The sequence below is a fragment of the Adiantum capillus-veneris genome, chromosome 1 (genome assembly GCF_014529385.1).
Source record: "Adiantum capillus-veneris isolate H3 chromosome 1, ASM1452938v2, whole genome shotgun sequence".
In the NCBI taxonomy this organism is placed as follows: Eukaryota; Viridiplantae; Streptophyta; class Polypodiopsida; order Polypodiales; family Pteridaceae; genus Adiantum; species Adiantum capillus-veneris.
Window position 1 is genome coordinate 80,354,845 of NC_140931.1, and position 22,031 is coordinate 80,376,875.

At 44.1% G+C, this 22,031-nt stretch overlaps 1 protein-coding gene across 6 annotated transcripts in view; it reads right to left on the reverse strand.

Moving 5' to 3' along the window:
- Positions 1 to 4,774: 4,774 nt before the first annotated feature.
- Positions 4,775 to 22,031, reverse strand: part of LOC147465045 (thiamine pyrophosphokinase 1-like) — a 59,318-nt gene continuing 42,061 nt past the window's right edge. For 5 of the 6 annotated variants that reach the window (XM_086517730.1, XM_086517723.1, XM_086517716.1 and 2 more), the window contains 3 exons: positions 6,316 to 6,420; positions 5,255 to 5,507; positions 4,775 to 5,184 (listed from right to left, as the gene is read on the reverse strand). In XM_086517730.1, coding sequence (XP_086373856.1) covers positions 5,045 to 5,184; positions 5,255 to 5,507; positions 6,316 to 6,420 — 498 coding nt within the window. In that variant the 3' untranslated portion in view covers positions 4,775 to 5,044. The remainder of the gene's footprint in view (positions 5,185 to 5,254; positions 5,508 to 6,315; positions 6,421 to 22,031) is intronic. The other variant, XM_086517739.1, reaches the window with a different exon arrangement.

Sequence of the window (22,031 nt, forward strand, 5' to 3'; positions counted from 1 at the left end):
AATAAAATAGACACTCGTTTTTCATGAACAAGAGCTGATAAGGACATGCTCAAAAAGCAAGGTGAAGACTCACCAAGGCGTTTTAAAACAAAACGAAGAGAATGTCAATGTGGTTGTTTCATGGAAGGACCTATTCAACAACTAAATAAAGGCACACACAAAAAGTATGTCTTTCTCCCTTGTCCTATATCGCATGTTTTAGCATGCAGAGAGAGAGAGAGAGAGAGAGAGAGAGAGAGAGAGAGAGAGAGAGAGAGAGAGAGAGAGAGAGAATAGTAATGTCTTCAAAAGGCCAAAATGACCTATGAGACCAAAAGGTTATATGTGGTGAATCTAATACCAGGTCTGGGTACAAAAAGTACAAAGAACTGAAAAGAAAATAGTGGGTAGGGGTGGGTTGAAAGCTTATACAAAGGGAATACAAAGGTGAGTTGATACAATGGAGCTCTCTGACAATAGAGGCATCATATACATATACATCAGTATCCAAAAGGCTATAAAGGTTCAATGTCCTCCAAGGTAAGCACTCTATGTCGGGACAGCTCCTATGTCACACCAGTATGGTATGGATCCTCTATTGCAATTTGTGTCAATGTCGAGAGGGCCCCCTCATCCATGGGCAACGAGACCGCCCCAACTCTATTGCCCGGTCAAGCAGTATGCCTCTAGTGCTACTATGTTGTGGCAGTTGCTCGAACACCTTTCTATGTTAGTAGAAATCTATAATATGCCGCTGTCGTTGGATCTCTCTCATTGTGACCCTCTTGAAGAAGAACTCTGTGTGTGTGAATCTGTAATAAGTATAATGCGAGGCATCCCTGATCCTGGTATCTCATGACTCTAGAAAGTGGTCCAAAACCCTCTCTGAATAGACAATGAAAGCGAACTCGTATCTCATAGTATGCAGGGCAATGACATATGTAATGTCGCTTTGTCTCGAGCTCTATCTCGCACACATCCTGGACTCAATGGGTACTCCTCTAAATCAGTTTGTCTCAATCTCTAATTGATGTGAGGATGTGTGTATCTGACCAATAGCACATCGTATCCCATGGGATAGATGAGTATCCATGTATCCTCGTTTGATCACAAAATCATCCTCCATAAGCTGGAGAAGATGCTCTCTATAGAAAGCCATCTTCGTACTCAACTCATGTGTAGGTTGTATCCATGTCCTCTTCGTATCCAATTGAATCAAGTCCTACCTAATAAGCCTTGGTAATCTCTGCCCTAGTGAGGGAGATCGAGGGTGCATCCAAAGAGTAATGAAATGGGGGTAGCCGATCCATACGAAAGCCATGTAATTGAAACCGAGATGCCATCTCTGCATACCAACATGATCTATCTCCCTACAATGCCAGCTATTGCGAAGACTCTAGTGCTAATCGATCAAATCTGTCTCTAGGGAGAGCCCAAGTGCTATGCATAAATGAAACTGATTGAGTGAGTGTCTCCACTACCAACGGAGGAGCAGCGAGCTCCGCCCTAACAATGTCATGTGGTATTGAGGCCTTGGCCCTAATCATTCGAGAAATCATAGACATCAAGGGCCTCTCTATCCATCTACATGGCCGAAGTGACCACAGTGTCAAAGAGCCAAAGCTTCGTCCGAGGTTCCTGGAACTGAACCTGTGAACATATCCTCTTAAGTCTCTCCAATGCTGCATAGGCTCTGGTCAATCTCGTATCTGCTGCATGCCTCAGGGAAAATACTGGACCACTGAAAACTGTCCCAAGATAAGTATATGTCTCTGTATACTCCACAGTCTCTCAACCATATGTAAAAGTGGGGACGAACCTCCTTACCCACTGCACCGTAGTATTAAACACCATTACCTTGGTCTTACCAAGGTTCACAAACAATCCACTGTCCTTTGCAAATACATGCAATGCATCCCCTCTGGAGAATCTGAGGTAAGCAAAATATCATCAACGTATAATAGCAACGAGATCCACGTCCCTGCAAGTTGAGCACCTTTATCACCCTCTATTTGTACATAATCTGAAAACTCACCTACATATATCCCAAAGAGTGTCGAAGACAGGGGACAACCCTACTTCACCCCAATGGTGGAGTGAACCATGTCGGACATACCTTGAGTAGTGTGTACCCGCCCTACCACTGTCCTTTATAAAGCTAAGATCCCCCAAATCAGCTTTGTGGGCATCCCCATGTCCTGATATCTGCGTATAAGTCTGGCTCGTGGCACTGTATAAAAGGCTTCGCGGATATCCACAAAGCTACAATAAATCCTCCTGCCATGGTGTCTAGCCTCCTCAATAATGGCTCTGAGTGTCAAAATTTGGTTAAGAGTGGAGAAATCTCTCATGAATCTTGCATGTCCTGCTGCCCGTATACTCTTTGCCCATCCACTCCACTCATGCTCAAGAATTGATGCATATAGCCTAGCCAGAGTGTGACCAACCATGATGGTGCGGTTATTCTTGGGAAGCATAGGATCTCCCGACTTGATGATAGACACAATCGTGGGCATACTCCAAGTCTCAGGAAAACCCTCATACATGGCTCTATTAAACATCATAGCAAGAGGCTTTGCAAGCATATCTCTGGCATGGTTGAAGTGCTCTGCTACCAGACCATCATGATCATGTGCTCTTCCTATCTTCATCTTGTCAATGGCTTTCCTTACCCTCTCTACAATAAAGAAGTATGTCTTTGGACATGCCTTTGGAGGGTCAGGCAAAGGTGGTTGCCCCAATGCTATATAGAGAGATGTAGCATATTCCCCCAATGCTGGATGGTTGGCGGTGGAGAGTGCTCATGGAAAAGCCTCCATGCCTCATGACTCTCATAAACAACTGATATAGATCACGCTCTAACTGAGATAGGTAAGCCATCTTCTTTCGTAGCACTAGGCGGCGAAAGATATCCGTGACTGTCTATGTGTAGTAGTACCCATGAACACCTCTCTACACTCCTCATCATACCAGCTGTTCTAAGCATGCTCCCAGATTGTCTGTGTGTAGATTGGATGTGGGGATATGCCTCTAATGTTGCATCATGGAGCGTCTCTGTCAGAATTTAGGTGAGCTCATCTAGTGGCCGTCCTGGCGCCTGACGACATAGCTTCCTGTATCTCATCAGTGTACACAGAATCCGTCTCCCACGTGAAGGTATACCGAGTATGTGTGGAGACCTCTCCCAATGGAGCTGTGCTGAACTGGAACGATAGAGTGAAAGACAAGATAGCATGATCGACTGCTACCTCAACCGGCCTAGTTCCCACCATGAAATCGTGAAAGGAAGGGATGAGTCCTGGCGAAGCCATAACATAATCCAGTGTACTAGCACCATGCCATTGTGGAAAGCATGTAAAACCACATGTAGGGAATCTTTGTAGACCATTCAAAATGGCCAATCCATATACACTCCCCATATCAATCAATTATCTATCCTACTCAGTGTGCTCCTCATCTTGTGATAATCTAGACAAACCCATTTTTGTAATATCAAGCTCCCACATCAACTCCTTAGAGGTATCATAGAATATTGTTTGGTGATGGGTAGTCCTAGCATTGAAATCCCCCAAGATAATAATGTCACCATCCCTGGAAAACTCCCATGTATTATCATCCAAAATAGAGAAGGGGGACTGTCCTCTAGGTGATGCATATATTGACGTACTAGGAGGAAAATAGCAAATAGCGATGTAGAGGTATCTGCCCATCTCTGCCTTCAATCTCACCCACATGTACCTAACATGATCATCCCTCCGAGCTATATGTATCAAAGGTTGTAGCTCCTCCTTGAATAAGATTGCCACTCCTCCTGAACCTCGTCCTCTGTCCTCTGATTGAGACTCCTGTCTACATGCTATCTCCCATCTATATCTGCTCAGATATGGCATGGACTGCCCCGGTGCCTGATGTGTCTCAGAGTAAAAAATGATGTCTCCCCTTGTGAAACTATCCTCAAAGGCCCCTACATCAAGGCGCAAAGATCCATTACAATTCCATGTAGCCACTCTCAGTGTGGTCCCACAGGTCTTGCGCGATCATGCTGGCGCCTCTCCAAAATAACCATTTGTCCATCCCTGTAGAAGGCCACTTTCCCCTTCTCTCGGGCTGTCATTATCTGGGGCATAACTTCTTTCATATGAGCAAGTTGTGAGAGAGTGAGGTCATCTACAAGGAATATGCCCGTTTTCTTTAGTGTAGGACACTTCTTCAAGAAGTCCTTTGCCTCCATGAATAGGAAACGCATGATTAGAGCTCTCCTTTGAAGTCTCCCCGTTATATATATTAACGTCTGAGAGAGAGAGAGAGAGAGAGAGAAAGAGAGAGAGATGAAATGTTAAAATGTCTTCAAGAGGCCAAAGTGACCTATGAGACCGAAAGTTACAATTGGTGAACCTGATACAATGTTTGAGTACAAAAAGAACAAAGAACTGAAACTGAAACGAAATAGGTGGGGAGGGGTGATGGGGTGAGGGCTGATATTATGGGTTAGTTGACACAAAGGAGAAACAAAGATAGATCAAATGAGATGCAAATCATCAGATGAGATCGATCGCTGCCGAATCTCATCAATAGAGAGTTTATGTTCTCAACGCTGAGTTCTCTCGAGTCAGAATACAGTGCCCTATCTAATGGCCTGAGTCTGACAAAAACATACCTTTGAGTGAGTCATTCATACGACTCTTTCCAACAATCAAAATTATAGAAAAAAATTATTCTTCTTGGGTTGCTAATTGCAAGTATAGCCTAGATTTTAAAGCAGCTTGAAAGGAACAAAACATGGCAAGCCAGCATGTGGAAAAGAACAGACAAGAGAGTCTTTAGATACATTAATAATAGCTGGTAAATTAATTGCCAGAATCCCTCTGAATCCGTCATACAGGTTTCTCAAGATCTGGAGTTAAGATCATAAGAGGGCTTTCAACGGAATGTCAGCTAGTGCTGTTTGACAGAATAAGCAGTCTCTTCTCTGCGATAGCTTTACATGAAATGAATGCTCTCTTTTGCTTCATTCCATCCCAAAATTAATATATTATATTACAAGACCAAGCCAACCTTGGCTATGCTAATTTCTCTTCAAGTGCTGATTTAGTTTCTCTATTGTAACAGTCCAAAGTAGGTCAGTATCCAATAAAACAGTGACAAGCTCACCTTCAATCTGATTGCACACGCTGATGAGGCCACCAAATTCCATTGAAGCCTCCTCTACACACAGCAAGAAAAAACTCATGCCTTTGCAATTACATGCCACAACTGATGTTCCATGCCTACTTACCCAGATTCCACTTTAGGCCTGTTGTTTTAGTACTCGTGGAAGGCTGTCCCAACGGTATCAGCCCACAATAAGGCCCCTCAATGGAGGGGTTAATATGAATCTTGTGGGTGAACTCCTTGGAAAGAAGAAATGCCATGCTCTCATCACTTAACAAGATTATCCGAGTCTTCGGAAAAGAATAAAGGACATTTAGATTTCCAAATTCATGATCTAGTCTTCCACCCAAAGCACCAACCACAAGAATCTTCATCTGCTGGCAGCCAAAAAACATCACAGAGGCTTATTTTGTTGAGTTTCATAATTGAGACACTAGAAACTAGTTAAAACAGAGCTATTCAAATTAATGCCACCTAGCATTCTATATCTGCGCCTTGAATGTGTTTTCAGCCGAGCAACAAACAATTCTTAAACTTGCACCATGCAACAATGCATGTCAGCCCTGAAGCAAACCACCCTCCCCATCCCCTCCAGTCCCCCTTGCCTCCACCTAAGGTGGCCCCACCCCGACAGGCTTTACAACTGCCTCTGTCAAACTGCTGGCCACACCCGTCTCTCTCTATACACCTCCACCTGCCTTGGTTCTTTCTTTGGCGATGAAGTTTGCCTCATTCTGATCCACTGTGCCAATGAGGCATCTGGTCTGTCCTATAGGTCAAGTTTTGACCTCCAAAGGATGTTCATAAATTACTTCTTTCTTTCTTTCTCTTTCATGGGCGATTGCACACACAAACATAAGCCCACCATTGTGCATTAGCCCACATACCTGGGGTGTTAATATGGAGACCAAGTACGTGGATTTGACCTTGCTACAAACAATGCTCTTAAATCCACGCATTGTGCGATGAGATAAAGAGTATCCCACCCACTAATAAAGACTTTATTGATAACTTGATGTCATCGCAGACAGTCCCCTTAAAGAAAGGTCTCAATACAGGATCCTTTGAATACCTTTAAGCAAGGAAGCAGAAATCTAGAAAGTTAGAAACTGGAGTGTCACAAACACAAAAAAGTGCACAAATCCTAAGAGTTTTATGACTTCACAACTTGAGATCCTTACTCACATCAGGTTTTCCAGCACTTAGCCCATGGTCATTTAAGACATAAGAGATACATTTGTGGAGGTCAGTTGTATCTTGATCATGTGACTCATCAACTACGATAGTGCCCTGAAAAAATCAATTCCACTATTCAGAGCCTTGAAATTGCTCAAAAAGGAAAACAAAAGCAAACCAAGATACAAAAATAATTGAAATTTCTTCATAGAGATGTTCCAAGAGACAACTTTCAAGCTGTTCAGATAACCAAACAAAATGACATCTAGAATGTTCATACAGACATATCGTCTTGTCACCATCACCTATAGGATCATCCCCCATGTGGATTTTTGCTAATAAAGCATATTTCAAGCCAACTCTCACATGAGTAAAGGTCATATAGATTTAACCCATGACAACAAATCATTGGCTATAGGATCCTCCAGACATCTGTGTTTTTCTAATAAACTTCAAAATTACATGGTTATAAGTCTTCATACTAGCACACAAGACAGTACAGAGAGAGAGAACCATCACACATGCATTTACAAATTTGAAACTTTTTGTTAAGGGGAGATTTTGTGTGTGTGCGTGCGTGCGCGCGCGCGTGTGTGCGTGCCATGTTAGGGCATAATGATGAGAGGAAACTGGCTAAATGGAAGACTCGAGCTCGCCAACAAGCTCTACAGACAAAGGTTGCGCTTCTAAGCAATACCTCCCACACAGGAAGCTTGCCAAGCACGTTGCTTGTTTCTTTCGCTTGTTACTCCCATTCTTTCAATTCAGCAGGCTCAAGCCTTGAAGGTTGCTTTCACGGAGTCAGAATTGTATGCCAGCCTGCTTGATTTGGGCTGTTGGAAAGCGCCTCGTTGAGATGGTCTTACGGTGGAATTTTTCTTGTCTTTTTGGGACGACTTGAAGTTGCCACTATTGATAATGATGAATACGGCCTGGGAACAACAGCAATTGCCCTCCTCTTGGAAAGAAGGCCTCCTCAAGTTGATACCTAAGCAAGCACTATGTGAAGAGTTCTCTCATTGAGACCAATTACGCTCATGCCCGTGGTATATAAATTGATGGCTAAAATGATTGTTAATCGTCTCAAGGGTTTTCTGCATGAAGGCCTACATCAATCTCAATATGGCTTCATTCCGCACCGTCAAATTACTGATAATCTGGCCAATATCATCATAGACATAGAAATTGCGAAATATGCTCCACAGGATGTATTGGTCATGCAGGTTGACATTGAAAGCCCTTTGAGACTGTTCTTTGGGACTACATTGCAGATGTTTTGAAACAATTGGGCTTTGCGCCCAAGCTTTCCCGCATGGTTTTTTTCCTGTATGCACATAGTTCTTCCGCGGGCTTGTTGGATGCTTCTCTCATAGACCCTTGGCCTCTGGGACAATCAATAAGACAAGGTTGTCCTCTCAGTGCTTTGCTCTATGCAATCGCTACTCACCCCCTGCTTGTGTATCTGCATTTCTTGACTTCTTCTGGCCGATTGCATGGTCTCGCACTTCCATCTGGGAAGCATTTTGTTGGTCAGGCCTATTCGGATGACTCTTTGTTTATGCCTCGCAATCATTTTGACAATGTGGAACTAATTATGCATACTCTTCACTTGTTTGGATTGGCGGCGGGCCTCAAAGTCAATTTTCGCAAATCCAAGTCATTGCCTTTGAATGAGTATGATTGGCATAAGCTATTATGGCCGAGGGAGATTGTTCCTCCGCATGTCATAGTTCGCCATCTGGGTTATCTGTTGGCCTGGAATGTATCGGTTGCGCATAAAATGGATTGGGTACTTCAACACTGCATTCAAAGTTGCATTATTGGAAATTGTCCACTTGGCCATTACATGTACGTCTCAGAATTGTCCAGTGCATTCTCATGGCTTATGTGCAGTTTTTCTTACCCCCTCGGTTGCGCTTGCAGTCCCTCATATCTATTTTTTTGGAGCACTTCTGGCGTACCTCATTTCACAAAAAAGGTCTCTGACTTTTGTCCCTGGATAAGTTGTGTTCTCCCAAGCCCCTTGGTGGGTTGAATATTTTGTATTTGCGCACTCATGTTCTGGCTCAGAAAGCTATGTTGTTACCAATCTTGATGCAACAGCAGCAACCCTGGACACTTATGGTGTCACATATGTGTGAGCATATTATCATTTGATCATTGGAGGCATACATATTGGGAGGTGGTTTTTGGGCGGTTTCAAGGACGCATTCCCGGATGCCCCTTGTACTTCTTCTCTCATTGTGGACTGGAAGGTTGTCACATCGCATATGCAATGGCATGGTCGCCAACACCTTGGCAATTCCCTTCGATTTGAGAGTTTGCATTGGAGCAAGGCTCTCTCCTGGACTTTGGTTCAGCGGTCTCCTCGCCGTGCCTATTTTCTTTCGCAAAAAGGAATTTGCCACGTGTACCAGGTGGTGGATGATACTGGACATGTTCTTTCATTTACGGATGCGGCATCCCGCTTTCGCTTGGGGCACCATTACTCTTCTCTCTGGCGGGAGGTTCAGAGGATGCTTGTTGACTTTCCCCCTATTCCTCCTTTGAATGTGGGCTCACGTTTTTCTGATTGGAAGCTTGCTGACTTGAAGCTAGACTGCATTTCTATTGCCAATGTTATGCTCTATTAAAATCTGATGTATGGATTGTGCGGCATGGTAGTCAGTTGTGATCTCTCTCCAAATCAGCCTTGTGATGGAAGCAAACGTTGGCCGGTTTCTAGCACAATCATCTACCTTTGAAGGAACATATTTTCTTCTGGCGCTGCTTGGTGGGATTTTTACCTGTTGGCAGCTTGTTACGTGCTCAGCACATTTCGCCTTGTCTCAGCTGTCATGATGTTGAGGAGACTGTGTCGCACTTATTGTGGGGATGTCGCTACTCCGGTTCCTTCATTCGACAGGTTTCTGCTGCTCTTCAGTTACGTTTTCCCTGCGTCACTTTTCATAAACGTCTTTGGTTGTTTGAGGACCTTCAGTCTCTACAGTCACAATTCACAAAATTTTGTGTTTTCTAGAGCATTTGGCACCATCTCAACTCCTTGATGTTTCAAAGCGTTGTTGTTGACCTGTTTCCCTACTGCATTTTGCTTATGATGCGGGCAACATTTCTTTTGATACCTACATGATTTATTGTAACTGTTTCCAACCCTTGGAGCTTTACGTTGCTCCACCTTTCGTATCTTTTCTGCTTGGTGGGTTTTCCTTGCTTTGAGGTTTCCCACTTGTAATATGAATCGACAAGATTTACAAAAAAAAAGTGTGAGAGAGTGTGTGTGTGTCTAGAGAGTGTTTCCCTGTGCAACCTGCTCCTATCTTGTGCGCCTTCTACAGCTGCGCGACCTCAGTGCCTTCAGTCTCTGCATGTCCCACACTAGCTTTTTGTCCTAAGTGTCCTGCGCGTTCGTCCTGTGCAGCAGCTCTCAGCGTAACATATTGCCCTTGTGCAATCAATCAACAAAACACTGTTCAGCCCTGCACATTCGTTTTTCTATTGCAGGCCTCAGTGTAGCAGATTGCCCCTGCGCAATCAACCAGTTCAGTTTTGCGTGCAATAAGAGCTTTGTGTACGGCGGCGCTTAGTGGTTTTGAAGTAGGATTTGTGTGTTTGGTGTGTCTGCGTTTGTGTCCTTATGTAACATTGTTTGTAGCGGAATTAAAGTGACAGTAGTGAGCATTTCATTAAGAAGATTCCTAATGAAGATAGAGAGAGTGCTAGGTTGAAGGTAGCAACACAGACAATACACCTAGTTAGCTTGGCATGAACAATACTTGCAAAAGAGAGAGAAATAGAGAAATTGACAGCAGTTGAGGACCGAATTTACTTGGAGCCGGTCCCCCCTCCAAAAGGCTTTTGTATTATATGTTCTCCCATCAAAAGATTGTCCCTGGCCTCAATCCCAAGACTTCAAACACCATAAATGGTGGAGAGAGCTGGCAAGGAGTGAGGGAGATGAAGAGAAGATGTAGCATATGAGAAAGAAGTATTCTCCTTACCATAGATTACTCTTAGAGCTTAGCTTAGCATAGTACTAATGATAATAGAGAGGATGAGCATGCCATTGAAGCTTGATTCTTGCTTGGATTTGCATTCCATAGCCAAGAGGTGTTGGTGTAGGCTCTCTACTTCTCAAGCTTGGAGAAGGAGATGGAGTTCTTGCTCTACACATGAAGAGTGAGTGTGTATTCACTTGTGTGCTAAAAAAACAAGCCTCTTCCCTTGCTTGGTCGACCCCCCTCTCTCCTATCTCTTATTTGATCCTCACTGGTCCATGTTGGGGCTTAGCCAATCAATGGCCTCCAACAAAACAAGCAAGGGGTGTAGCATTGTGACAAGTGTCCTTCTTCCCCCCTTTAGGAGAGAGTTTAGATAATTATTTAAATGAAGCTAAATCTTATTGGTCCACTACGTCAACTGGCCAATAGGAATTTAGATGGCTTATGGGTTGCTTAATTCTTATTGGACTCTTTGGTGAACTGTCCAATAGGAATTTAGGGGTTCTTTTAATGGGCTTTAGGCTTAATTTTATCGAGCTTAATTCTCATTGGTCAAACCTATAGGCCATTCAATAGAATTTAGGCATAATTGGGGCAACTTGGCTAGGGGCCTGACATGTGGCCTTAATGCTTCAAGTGGAAAAGGTGAGGCTTGACATGTGACTGGTAGTCATCCACAAGACAATATGAACAACAACTCGATCATGCATAGTATTAACTAAATACCACGACATCCCCATTAACATTGTCAGTGCCCAATAGTGGGTGTAGAACTAGGTACTAACATATGCTCCAACACAACACACACCACACTCACACACACATGAGCATACATCAACACAAAGTTCAATGTGCTGAGTTTCTGTCATGACTCCGGAAATCAAGGACAGACTCAGCCATAATGAAGCCTAGCACTAAAAAAAGACAATAAATTGGAAAAATGAGCACAAAAGTGAGGTAGTTGATAGGGCATACACACCACAAAAGATCAAAAGAATAGCACAATGACCCAAATGGAAGATCGATGGTGGTGCAATGTACTGTTAATGGGAAAGTCTTTGAATTTGGAGGGGTTTATGCTTTTATAGCCTCTAATGATTGTGCAAGATTATAGAGAGATATCTTCTTGTATAGTTGGCGATATGATGCATTTCTTTGTGGAGATTTTAATAATGCGCTAGCTGCTACAGAAAATACTACTAGACACTCACACATGTTGCGTATAGAATGTCAAGCGTGGGATCATATGATGCGTTCTTGTAATGCATTGTATTTGTGGCCACTTCTCATGATGGAGATCCAACATTTACTTTCAGGATAATTTTCAATCCTCTTACCGAGCTCGCCTTGACCGATGGTATCTTTTTCACAGACAGTAGTATGATGCTTTTGTGTGTGATATGAGGATTGACTACACTTTATGCCTTTCTAGAGGCAGAGGAGACTTTTATATTTGAACATGTCCTAGCACACAAGGAAAGGAAAGTAAAGGGTAAGTTGGTCCGCAAATATTTGGTCGAGCTTCCAACTCCATGCAAAGTGGTTGTGTCACAAGGACGGGCACCACGTGCCAACGAAAAGAGCAGACTGAACAACTTTAAGCACTTCAAATAACAACTAAACTGAAAGAGGTGTACGACACACGAGACGGGGAGTGGCGGAGTTCCAGCCCAAGAGAGCACTGGCCCCAAACCTTGGCATCCGTAACAGACTTGGACACTAGTCAAGAATCTATCGCGACAGCACCAAATAACCACTCCAAAACAGTTCACAGTTCACAATTTATTCGACACTAGCCCGGCGGAGTTCCGTGCCTAGAATTATTGGCCCCAAAGACTGGCGCCCCTTTCGGTATTTTTTTTTGTATTAATCTGAGTTCAAAGTACAAGAGTGCGGGCACGTGCTCACACTCAGACTCTGCGTCCAGATGCTCTGAGTTGTGAGAGGCCTGCTCACATATTTAAAGATTACAAGGGATGCCAAAAGCAGACCCCCAAAAGCTGAAATCAAAAGCCCAAAGGCTTCCTGCTTTCCACAAGCTCTCTCTTGAGCCAATAGAAAAATAAAGCAAAAGAATTCTCTCTCTCTCTCTCTCTCTCTCTCTCTCTCTCTCTCTCTCTCTCTCTCTCTCTCTCTCTCTCTCTCTCTCGCTTAATCAAATAAAGCAAAGAGGCTTTCTCTCTCTCCCATCCTTTGCATAGAAAAACAGCAAAAAGCAATGCCAAAAATCTCCCAAATCTGCCGCAGCTTGTTGCTTCCACAAAATCCGCCACAAATCACGGGGGTCCGTCTGACACGTCAACAATTAGGGTTAGGGTTTCCTGTAGTTAGGGTTAGAATTTCCTACAGCACAGGAATGCCACGTCACAATTTGTGACATACCCCCCTCTTGAAAGCATTGTAATTGCCCTTGATTACGCCTGCAAAACAGACGGAGGCCATAAACCGTCTTAGCAGATACAATAGGGACAGACTCGCCCTTCAGTTTTATATGGAGTACAATGGTTCTGCCCTTCTCTGTAGTCAACGCTTTCCTCACCTGATAGTCGACCATGGCATTGTTCTTGTGGTACCAGGGAATTCCCAAGAGAACATCACAACCTTCCAAAGGCATTATGTAAAAGTCCTCATGCCCCATATACCCCTGACAATGCAACCGAAGTTTGCCAATGACAAGTGTAATGGCTACGTCCCTATTGGGTGCCGCTAGAACTGCCTTCGCAAGTGGTCCCATTTGATCGGGAGTGATCTCGAGCCGCGCCGCCAATTCTGGTGAAATGAAGTTGGCCTTGGCTCCTCCATCAAAGAAGATCAGGGCTTCTTGGTCTTTCACTTTGCCCCAAGCTCGACAAAGTTTTGTACTCTCGTCCACCGTGCTAGGATCAGTACCCATGTGGTCGGGAATCAGTCCTGTTTTCATCTTGCCTTTTCGTCCACGTTCATCAGCTGCTCTTGAACTCTCAGGCCTTTCGTCATCCTTGTCGATTTGTTCTTTCTGTACCTTTTTAGGGCACTTCGGGAGATATGTCCAATTTCCCCGCATCCAAAGCACTTCCCTTCCCTGATGAAGCGAGCTCTCTCCTGAGGAATAAGCTTGGGTCGTGCATCTTTCTTTTCTGGGTTGCTCTTTCTCTTTCTACTTTCATTTGTCGAAGTCTGTTTGGCTCTTTGTGTCATGATCTCATCGGTGGGGTAGGTCAGACTGCCAGAGTGGATGGCAAAACCCCGTTTCGCATGACTCATCAACTCCTAAATAGAAGCTGACTTTTGTTCCAAGCAGTGATCTCGGATCTCTGTAGGTAGACCCAAGGTAAACCGCTCAATCTGTTCCTTGAACGAGATCTTCTTAAATGAAGAGGTGGGTGTAGAAAAGAGCTCCAGAATCTCTCGCAATAAGCGTCCACTATGTCCTTCTTGGTCATCCGAAGATGGTTCCAAGCAGTTCGTATATCGCATTCATACTCTCGAGTCAGCCAAGAAGAAATAAAAAGCCTCTTGAATTTCAGCCATTTAACTGGCGCAGTCTTGCTTAATAGAAGCATGGACCACCAAGTTCGAGCATTCCCCTTAAAGTAAGAGGCAGCTCTCCAAATCATAGAGTGCTCTGAGTAACACCCTCCCGCGAAGGCGATGTCAAACTGTTGTACAAAAGAGAGTAGCGGAAATTAATGAGAGTACTTTTGAGAAATTACTTTGTGAGCATAGAGGGTAAACACAACAGTTGAGGACCAGATTTATGTGGAGCCGGTCCCCCCTCCAATAGGCATTTGTATTATGATTTCTCCCATTAAAAGAGAGACTTGTTACAATACAATCTTTGTGGCCTTGTGACCTAGGTGATGCAATGAAGATGGAAAGCTTCATGCATCACAAGCATAACATAAACTTTGAAGAAAGCTTTAACTATCCAAGCCTCAGTCCCAAGACCTCAAGCACCTTCGAAGGTGGAGAGAGCTAGCAGGGAATGAGGGTAGGAAAGAGGAAGAAGAAAAATTTCATGGGAGAAAGAATTAGTTTTTCACTTATCATAACTCTTCTTGCTAGCATACATAATAGCATATTAATGAAGATGGAGAAGATGACAAGCTTAAGCATTGAAGCATGGATCTTGGTTGGATTTAAAACAATTAATTTATTCAAGTAATTTATCATTGGACCCTCCACCTTCCTTAAACTCTCCAACTTTCTTGCTTTTGTCTTCGAGAAAGTCATATTGGTTGGTTTTGTAAAAATTCTTCTTCGTTGCATAAAAGTTGCTCTCATCAAAGTCTGAACTGTCTATAGACGAGTCCTCTGTAGAACTGTCACTCATAGGGCAAGATTTAGACTTCTTTACCTTTTTCTTGCCCTTTCCAAAGCGTTGCTTCTTGCTTCGCTTTTTGCCTTTTCGATCTTCTTCACTCAAGTCATATGAGCTAGAAGAACTATCACAAGAAGAAGAAGAAGAAGAAGAAGAACTGGGTACTCTTTCAAATCGAACACGCTTCTTCTGCTTTCTTGCCTTTTAAAAGTAGACTGACGACCCAAATAACCTGGGAAGTCGGCGCCTTTCTTCTGCTTTTTGCCGTGCTTTTTAGCTTTGTTCTGCGTGTCAAAAAGCTGAGCAATTCGTGCATCAACCACCTCTTCTAATTCCTTCTCTGTATACTTCTTAGGAGTAGGAGGTTTCTTGAGAGCGGGTTTTGGGGGTGGTGGTGTGGTTTTCTGCCACTGCGCGTGCACCTCCTCCAAAGAGGTCTTGCTCATATATTTTGCCATTTTCAGGTCCTTTGCAAAATTAAGCATCATCTTTGTTGCATCGTCGATCAATTGTTGGTGCTCCATCTCTTGATGCTCCGGCTGAGTAGGCCGAGGCGGGCCATACTCCTCGCGTGAATCTTTGTTGTGATCCCTTCCCGCATCTCCAGATGCAAAGGGAGTCGACCGATCTTTGTCTGAAGCCATAGGTGCCACGGAAAAAAATTTAGGGATCGGATTTCCCGAAGAAGAGAAATTTGCCGTACTCTGATACCACTCTAACAGACTTTCCCAAGTCAAGAATCTACCACGACAGCACCAGACAACCACTCCAAAACAGTTCACAGTTCACAATTTATTCGACACCGGCCCGGCAGAGTTCCGTGCCTAGAGTTATTGGCCCCAAAGACTGGCGCCCCTTTCGGTATTTCTTTTTGTATTAATTTGAGTTCAAAGTAGAAGAGTGCGGGCAAGCGACACTCAGACTCTACGTCCAGATGCTCTGAGTTGTGAGAGGCCTGCTCACATATTTAAAAAGAGAAGAAAAACACCTATTTATATGGGCACAAAAGGTCTTTTGACTTTTCACCTTCATCTATCTATTCATTTCCTAAACTCACCCTTCACTTATTCACTGAATATGTTTTGAATTTTTTTTTATTTTTCTGAGATTAGGGAGATCTAATTGCTTAATCAAATAAATCAAAGAGGCTTTCTCTCTCTCCCATCCTTTGCATAGGGAAAACAACAAAAAGCAATGCCAAAAAGCAACATCTGCTGTAGCTTGTTGCTTCCGCAAAATCCGTCGCAAATCACGGGGGCCCGTACAGCTGCCACGTGTCAACCGTGCCACATCAGCAATTAGGGTTAGGGTTTCTTGCAGCACTGGACAGCCACGTCACAATTTGTGACAACGCCCCTTTCGGTATTTTTTTATATTGCTTGAACTCGGTACAACACCGATACTCCATCCTCTGCACCTTCACACAGAAGCATGTCAGAGAATGAGCCCTTGGCTTATATTTAAAAGCCCTAGCCTATGAAAAGCATCAAACTCTAAAAGCAATTAATCCAAAAGCTGCCAGCGCGTTTTGCCGAAATTCATACAGCTCCACGGCATCAGCGTAAATTGCGGGCATCCGTACAACTGCCACGTTAGCATGTCAACATGAAATCCGGAGCGTCCGTACTACTGCCACGTCATCATGATCCACGCGATTGATTGTGTGTATTGGTCTCGCTTTATTTTGATGGCTTTAGGTCCCCTGGGCCCCATCGGACGGGGTCCCGTAAGTCGGTGGGAACTCGTCTTTAAAATAGGCCACTCGGCAAGACTTCGCAAGTTGGTAAAACTTCTTCCGTTGCTTCTTCTTCTTCTTCTTCTGCTGCTTCTTCTTCTGCTATTTCTAGGGTTTAGGCCCTTCGAAGTTCGGTTGTCGGAATCTGCAAGTAGACTCAGGTCTTCAGTGGCTTGACATGTCAGCAGTTTGTGACATCCCCCCTTCTTGAAAGAACGTAATCGTTTGCAATTATTGTATATCTGCAAAACAACTCAAGTTAGCTCAAAAATTTCCGAGGGACAATCAGTTTCTCATTCCAAATTGGAGCTCTTGATATCCTTGGTCGTTGGCTTCCCAAAAAAATCTCATCCAATAAGGAGTATATTCTCATTCTAGATCAGAGCTCTTGATATTCCAACGTAGTAAAATTAGCCATCACACCCAGACCACGCTCATCTCCAACACATGTCTTGATGCACTAAAATTACATACCCAAGCAATCTAATCCAATTAAAAATATTCAGTGGTTGGCACATCACAATGCAACACAAACGCTCAAATATGCATGTTACAAGACACAGAAACTTAAAGCCGTCGATGAACACTCCCCCCGCAAATAACCATCCAAGCCAGGCCATGAGCTATTCAATGACTCCCTCATCACTCCTCCCGCAAACAACCTAAAAAGGTCCAGGCCATAAGATATAGAGGCCTTTTACAACCAAACGTCCCCCAAACCATAGCCTGCGTCATTTGGAGATGCTGAGAGTAACCATTGCTCGAACTTCTTGATACTCCCCCCGTAAATAACCACAAGGGTCCGGGCCATCAATGAAAACAGCACTTTTCAAACATTCAATACTCCCCCCGCAAATAACCACAAGGGTCCGGGCCATGAATATGTGCAAGCATTCTCAAACATTATTTCTTAGTACTCCACTCGCAAATCATTGAAACCAGTATCAAAACCAAAGTCAAACAGTTCAAATCGGCACCAAGACAAGTTTAAAACAGATACCCTCCATTTCAAACAAATTCCAACCAAGATCACCAAACAGATTCTCAAACAAAATTCAGAAAACTGCTAAACTGAAAAAGCATTCTCGACCTCAGTCAAGCTCGAAATCACATCCTGAAACCTGCACCAAAATTAGGGTTAATTTTCTTCCAATAATAGCCGACCATAGCATGGTCCATAAGCTCTTAAATAGTCGAAACAGGCCTCGACAATGTTTCTGTGACGGTGATGGTAGCCCAAGTTACAGCAATCACATTGGGCCTCCAAGGTTATCAGTTTGAGAAGCGACTCCTAGTGAGAGATGTCCAAAAATTTCAAGTCGTAATCTGCTAGGGTTTTCGTGGCTGCTAGCGAGCATTTCAAGACACCCCCATCTACCAAAGCTGCACTCTGAAGAAAAATATCGAATGTCATGTAACTTCGGGCAAAAATTTTCTTGAAAGCTTGTCAAGTCCTTGGAGTGTACCGCTTGGTAGACTTCCACCACTGCATAGCATTGCCTCTGAGAAAACGGTGGCTCGACAAAAAAATTTGATCGTTCTCTTGCAAGTGATCTTTATGGCTTATGCCCCGTAAGACAAAGCGATGAAGACGGGAGTGCGCTCGATACACGATGGAGTAAGGGTGGGAGTGGCTAATAAGTCAGAGTCGAGACACAAAGATTTTTTTTTTCATAAAATTATGTAGAATCTGGAAGCGCCATCTTGCCGTCTGCTCTTTGGTAGGACCGGTATGCTTTCAAAAACGCAAACGCATGAAGCTCTGATACCACTGTCACGGGGACGGGCACCATGTGCCAACGGAAAAGAACAAACTAAACAACTTTAAGCACTTCAAATAACAATTGAACTGAAAGAGATGCACGACATACGAGACGGGGGAGTGCCGAAGGTCCACCCCAAGAGAGCATTGGCCCCAAACCTTGGCACCCCTTTCAGTATTTCTTTATATTGCTTGAACTCAGTAGAACGCCAGTACTCCATCGTCTCCACCTTCACGCGGAAGCATGCTAGAGAATGAGCCCTTGGATCATATTTGAAACCCCTTGGTCTATGAAAAGCAGTTACATGAAAAGCATCGAACTCTAAAAGTAATTGGTCCAAAAGCTGCCAGCTTGTTTTGCGAAAATTCGTACAGTTATCAATGTAAATTGCGGGAGTAAGTACAACTGCCACGTCAACATGTCAGCGCGAAATTCGGAGCATCTTTACTGCTGTCACGTCATCATGCTCCACGCTATTGAGTGTGTGTGCTTATCCCGCTTTATTTCAATGGCTTTAGGTCCCCTGGGCCCCATCGAACGAGGTCCCATAAGTAGGTGGGAACTCATCTTAAGAACACCCACTCGGCAAGACTTTGCAAGTTGGGCAAAGTTCTTTTGTTGTTGCTGCTTCTTTTGCTGTTGCTACTTCTGCTTCTTCTAGGGTTCATGCCCCTCGGCCGGGATCTGCAAGGAGGCCCGGGTCTTCAATGGCTTTACACATCAGCAATTTGTGACAGGATGGAGGACTTAGCAAATACTCCTCAGATATTAGAGCTTTATCTTGAGGCTTTCGGTTTAGCTACAACTATTCCGAAAGTGCACGCCATATTAGTAGGTTGAATTGGTGCGTTGTGTGTTGCAAAAGAGGGGAGCTACTCCACTCCTATTGTCACAAATTACCTAGAAGTAAATAGAGTCAACCAATTTGTTTTTGACATTCTGGGGGTGCTGACAAGATGAGAGTACTCTATTGAGTGACTTTAAGACATGTACATAGATTGTTGACCATGATGTGTAATGTTATGGTTGGAATTCCTTAAAAACTCAATGATTCATATACTCTTACAATCGTCTCTTTGTTTGAGTATGTGTAAGATGAAATGTCTTCAGAATTTTTTCTTGGTTTATTTGAGAGGTGATATGAATTTAAAAATGGCAAGATTTAGTAGATCAAGAAATCCACCAGAGTTCAGTACGATCAATATGATTGCAAAAAAAGTCCTTAAGATCGCAATTCGTGTCTGAGATCTCGACAGGGTAAATGATATGAATGTGATTGTGATTGTTCAACGACTACTATCGTTGTTCTAGTGCATGGTTTGAGAGGTCAAATGCATATATGCATAGAGTCGGTGTTGTCCACTGTCTATTTTGCAAGCATAATCAAGGGCAATTACTCTTCTTTTAAGGGGGGGTATGCCACCAAATGATGACATGGCATGACCGTCAACTTGACACCAACAAGAAAAATCAATATCAAGATTCACATCGCCAATCCCACCGCAAAATGCGGCGAATTGAGTAACCGAAATCAACATCAAGATTCATGTTGCAAATCTTGCCACAAAACGCAGCACAGATCACGTACTGACGTGGCAAAGCGTAGAGTTCTGACATGGTAGCTTTTAGTAGTTATGAAAGCAATTGCCTTCACATGCTTTTGGAGGCGCCATATTTTTAGTAGCACATGCTTTTGGGGCTCTTGGGAATCCCGAGATCGCTTCTTCTATTGCTCCCGCTTGCTACTCCAAGCTCCTCAGACACCACGCTCTGATACCATGTTAAGAGATAGAGAAGGAGAAAGCTTAAGCTCCTGCAAGCACGCGCACACACACGGAGCTGGAGGCAAACCCTTCTTCTTCTTCTTCTTCTTCACTAACTAAAGATTAGAAGCCTAATATGCATAGAAGAGAAAATACAACATAAGGGAAATAGTACGACGGTCTAGTGTGAACTTCTAGTGAGTGAGCTGGACGGATAAGTGTGCCATCACTCCAATAGGTAGACTAAGTCGGTGTAGTCCAGTTGTAGTATCACTGGCAAAGATATATGTATCCACCAAGGAGCGCTAGTAATGATGACCGTTGGTGATAGTCATCTAGGAGTAGTACATGTTGAGCTTGACATATCAACACTCCTCGTGAGCTACTAATTCTCTCTAGAAAATGCACTACATCATCACCTACTTGCTAGTCTCATCTAGCATAATCAATGTGATTTAGTACTTCCATCTACGAACTACATGAAACATAATGAAATTTGCTATATACAACTGCAATTCCAAGCTCATTGCTCGCTGCTCTCCCCATCCCCTTTGCACGTTGCCTCCCCCTACCCTCGCGCTGCAGCACCCCACCCCCCCCCTCTCCGTGCTTCGCGTTGCCCCCACACCCAACCCGATGCATCCCCCCTTCGCCCTCGCGGACTGTTGCTGGGTTGTTTTCAACCTGCTAGTGGCCTCCATCGACACCCCTGTCCTTTTCTTTACGGGAGCAAACACAGAATGGCAGCCCCTGCTTCCTCTTGGAGGGACTCTGCTGAAGCCCTCTCGTCTAACACCGTGGAGCGGACCATTCAACTTTCTTTTTCGCAAGCAGAGTAAGCGAGCTTGATAGCCGAGGTGGAACGGCTCCAAGCCACCTCGATCATTTGCAAGATTGTTGGCACACAGCCCAGCAGAGGCGAGGTTTGGGACTGCTTAAGGACCGACTCCTCACCGAATTGGGCAAGATCATTGATGTACAAATTCTCAGGAGAGGTTATTACCAGATAGAGGTATCCGCGCAGCTAGAGCTTACTTCAGAGAGTGGCACCATGGCTTCGACCCGACTTCAAATGATGTGCTGGAGGAGGAGGTAGATCTTCCTATCTCAAGCTCCTTCCCAAGCCTCAGCCGGAAATATCTTCCTTTACCTTCGAGTATTGGTTCCATGCTTGGGACGGTCTTGGAGGACCCGTGCACTTCAGCATCAATCGTGGCCAAGGCCACACGGTTACCCACTATGCGAGTTCTTGTTCTAGAGACAAAGGTAAATTTACTGCCTTGGGTGAGTGGTGGTTGGATCAGATAGAGTGTGGAGTATTCGGGCCTCTCCCAAACAAGTGTTTCATTTGCAGATAGATGGGCCATATTGCAAGGGCCTGTAAATGCAGGAGAGCTCAGCTACCTTCACAGCCACACAAGCCCCTAGGGCTCGCCCTCCACCGAGTTCCGAGGTCCCCTCAGCCAGGACTTCGGAAACCCCCACATACCCAGCTTCAACAGCGACAGATAGCCACACTGAGGAGGGATGGCACCCGATCCGTGGCCACCATAGACAGAGTCAAGCACCTCGCCCGGGTGGTTGTGATACTGCTCCTCGCCAAGAGGTGGATTCCTACAAGAAACCGCTTTGGACCTCTACAGCAGGAAACTTTCCCAGACCCCTCCACCTCATCTATGCAGGAGGATCCGCCTGTCACAAAGTGATGACGTGGCGGACAGCAGAAACCCTAAAATTCTTGCAAACCCTAAATTTTACCAAAAACCCTAATTTCCGGAAATCGCGGAGGCGGATTATTAACAAATAATAATAATAATAATAAAATTTGGAAAATGATGAGCGACGCGAATTTTGCTTTTGCTTTTTTTTTTTTATAAAAAAAAAAGAGAAAAGACTCTCTAAGAGAGAGAGAGAACTGATGCTTTTGATTTGAAGCTTTTGGGGCTCTGCTTTTGGGCATCCCTTGTAACCTTAAAATTAGTGGTGAGGGCCTCACTTCTCAGAGCATCTGGACGCAGAGTCTGAGAGTGAAACCCTAACCGCTCTCTTGTACTTTGATGATTGATTAATATAAAAAGAAATACCGAAAGGGGCGCCAGTCTTTGGGGCCAATATCTCTAGGCACGGAACTCCGCCGGGCCAGTGCAAATCTATTGTGATCTGTGA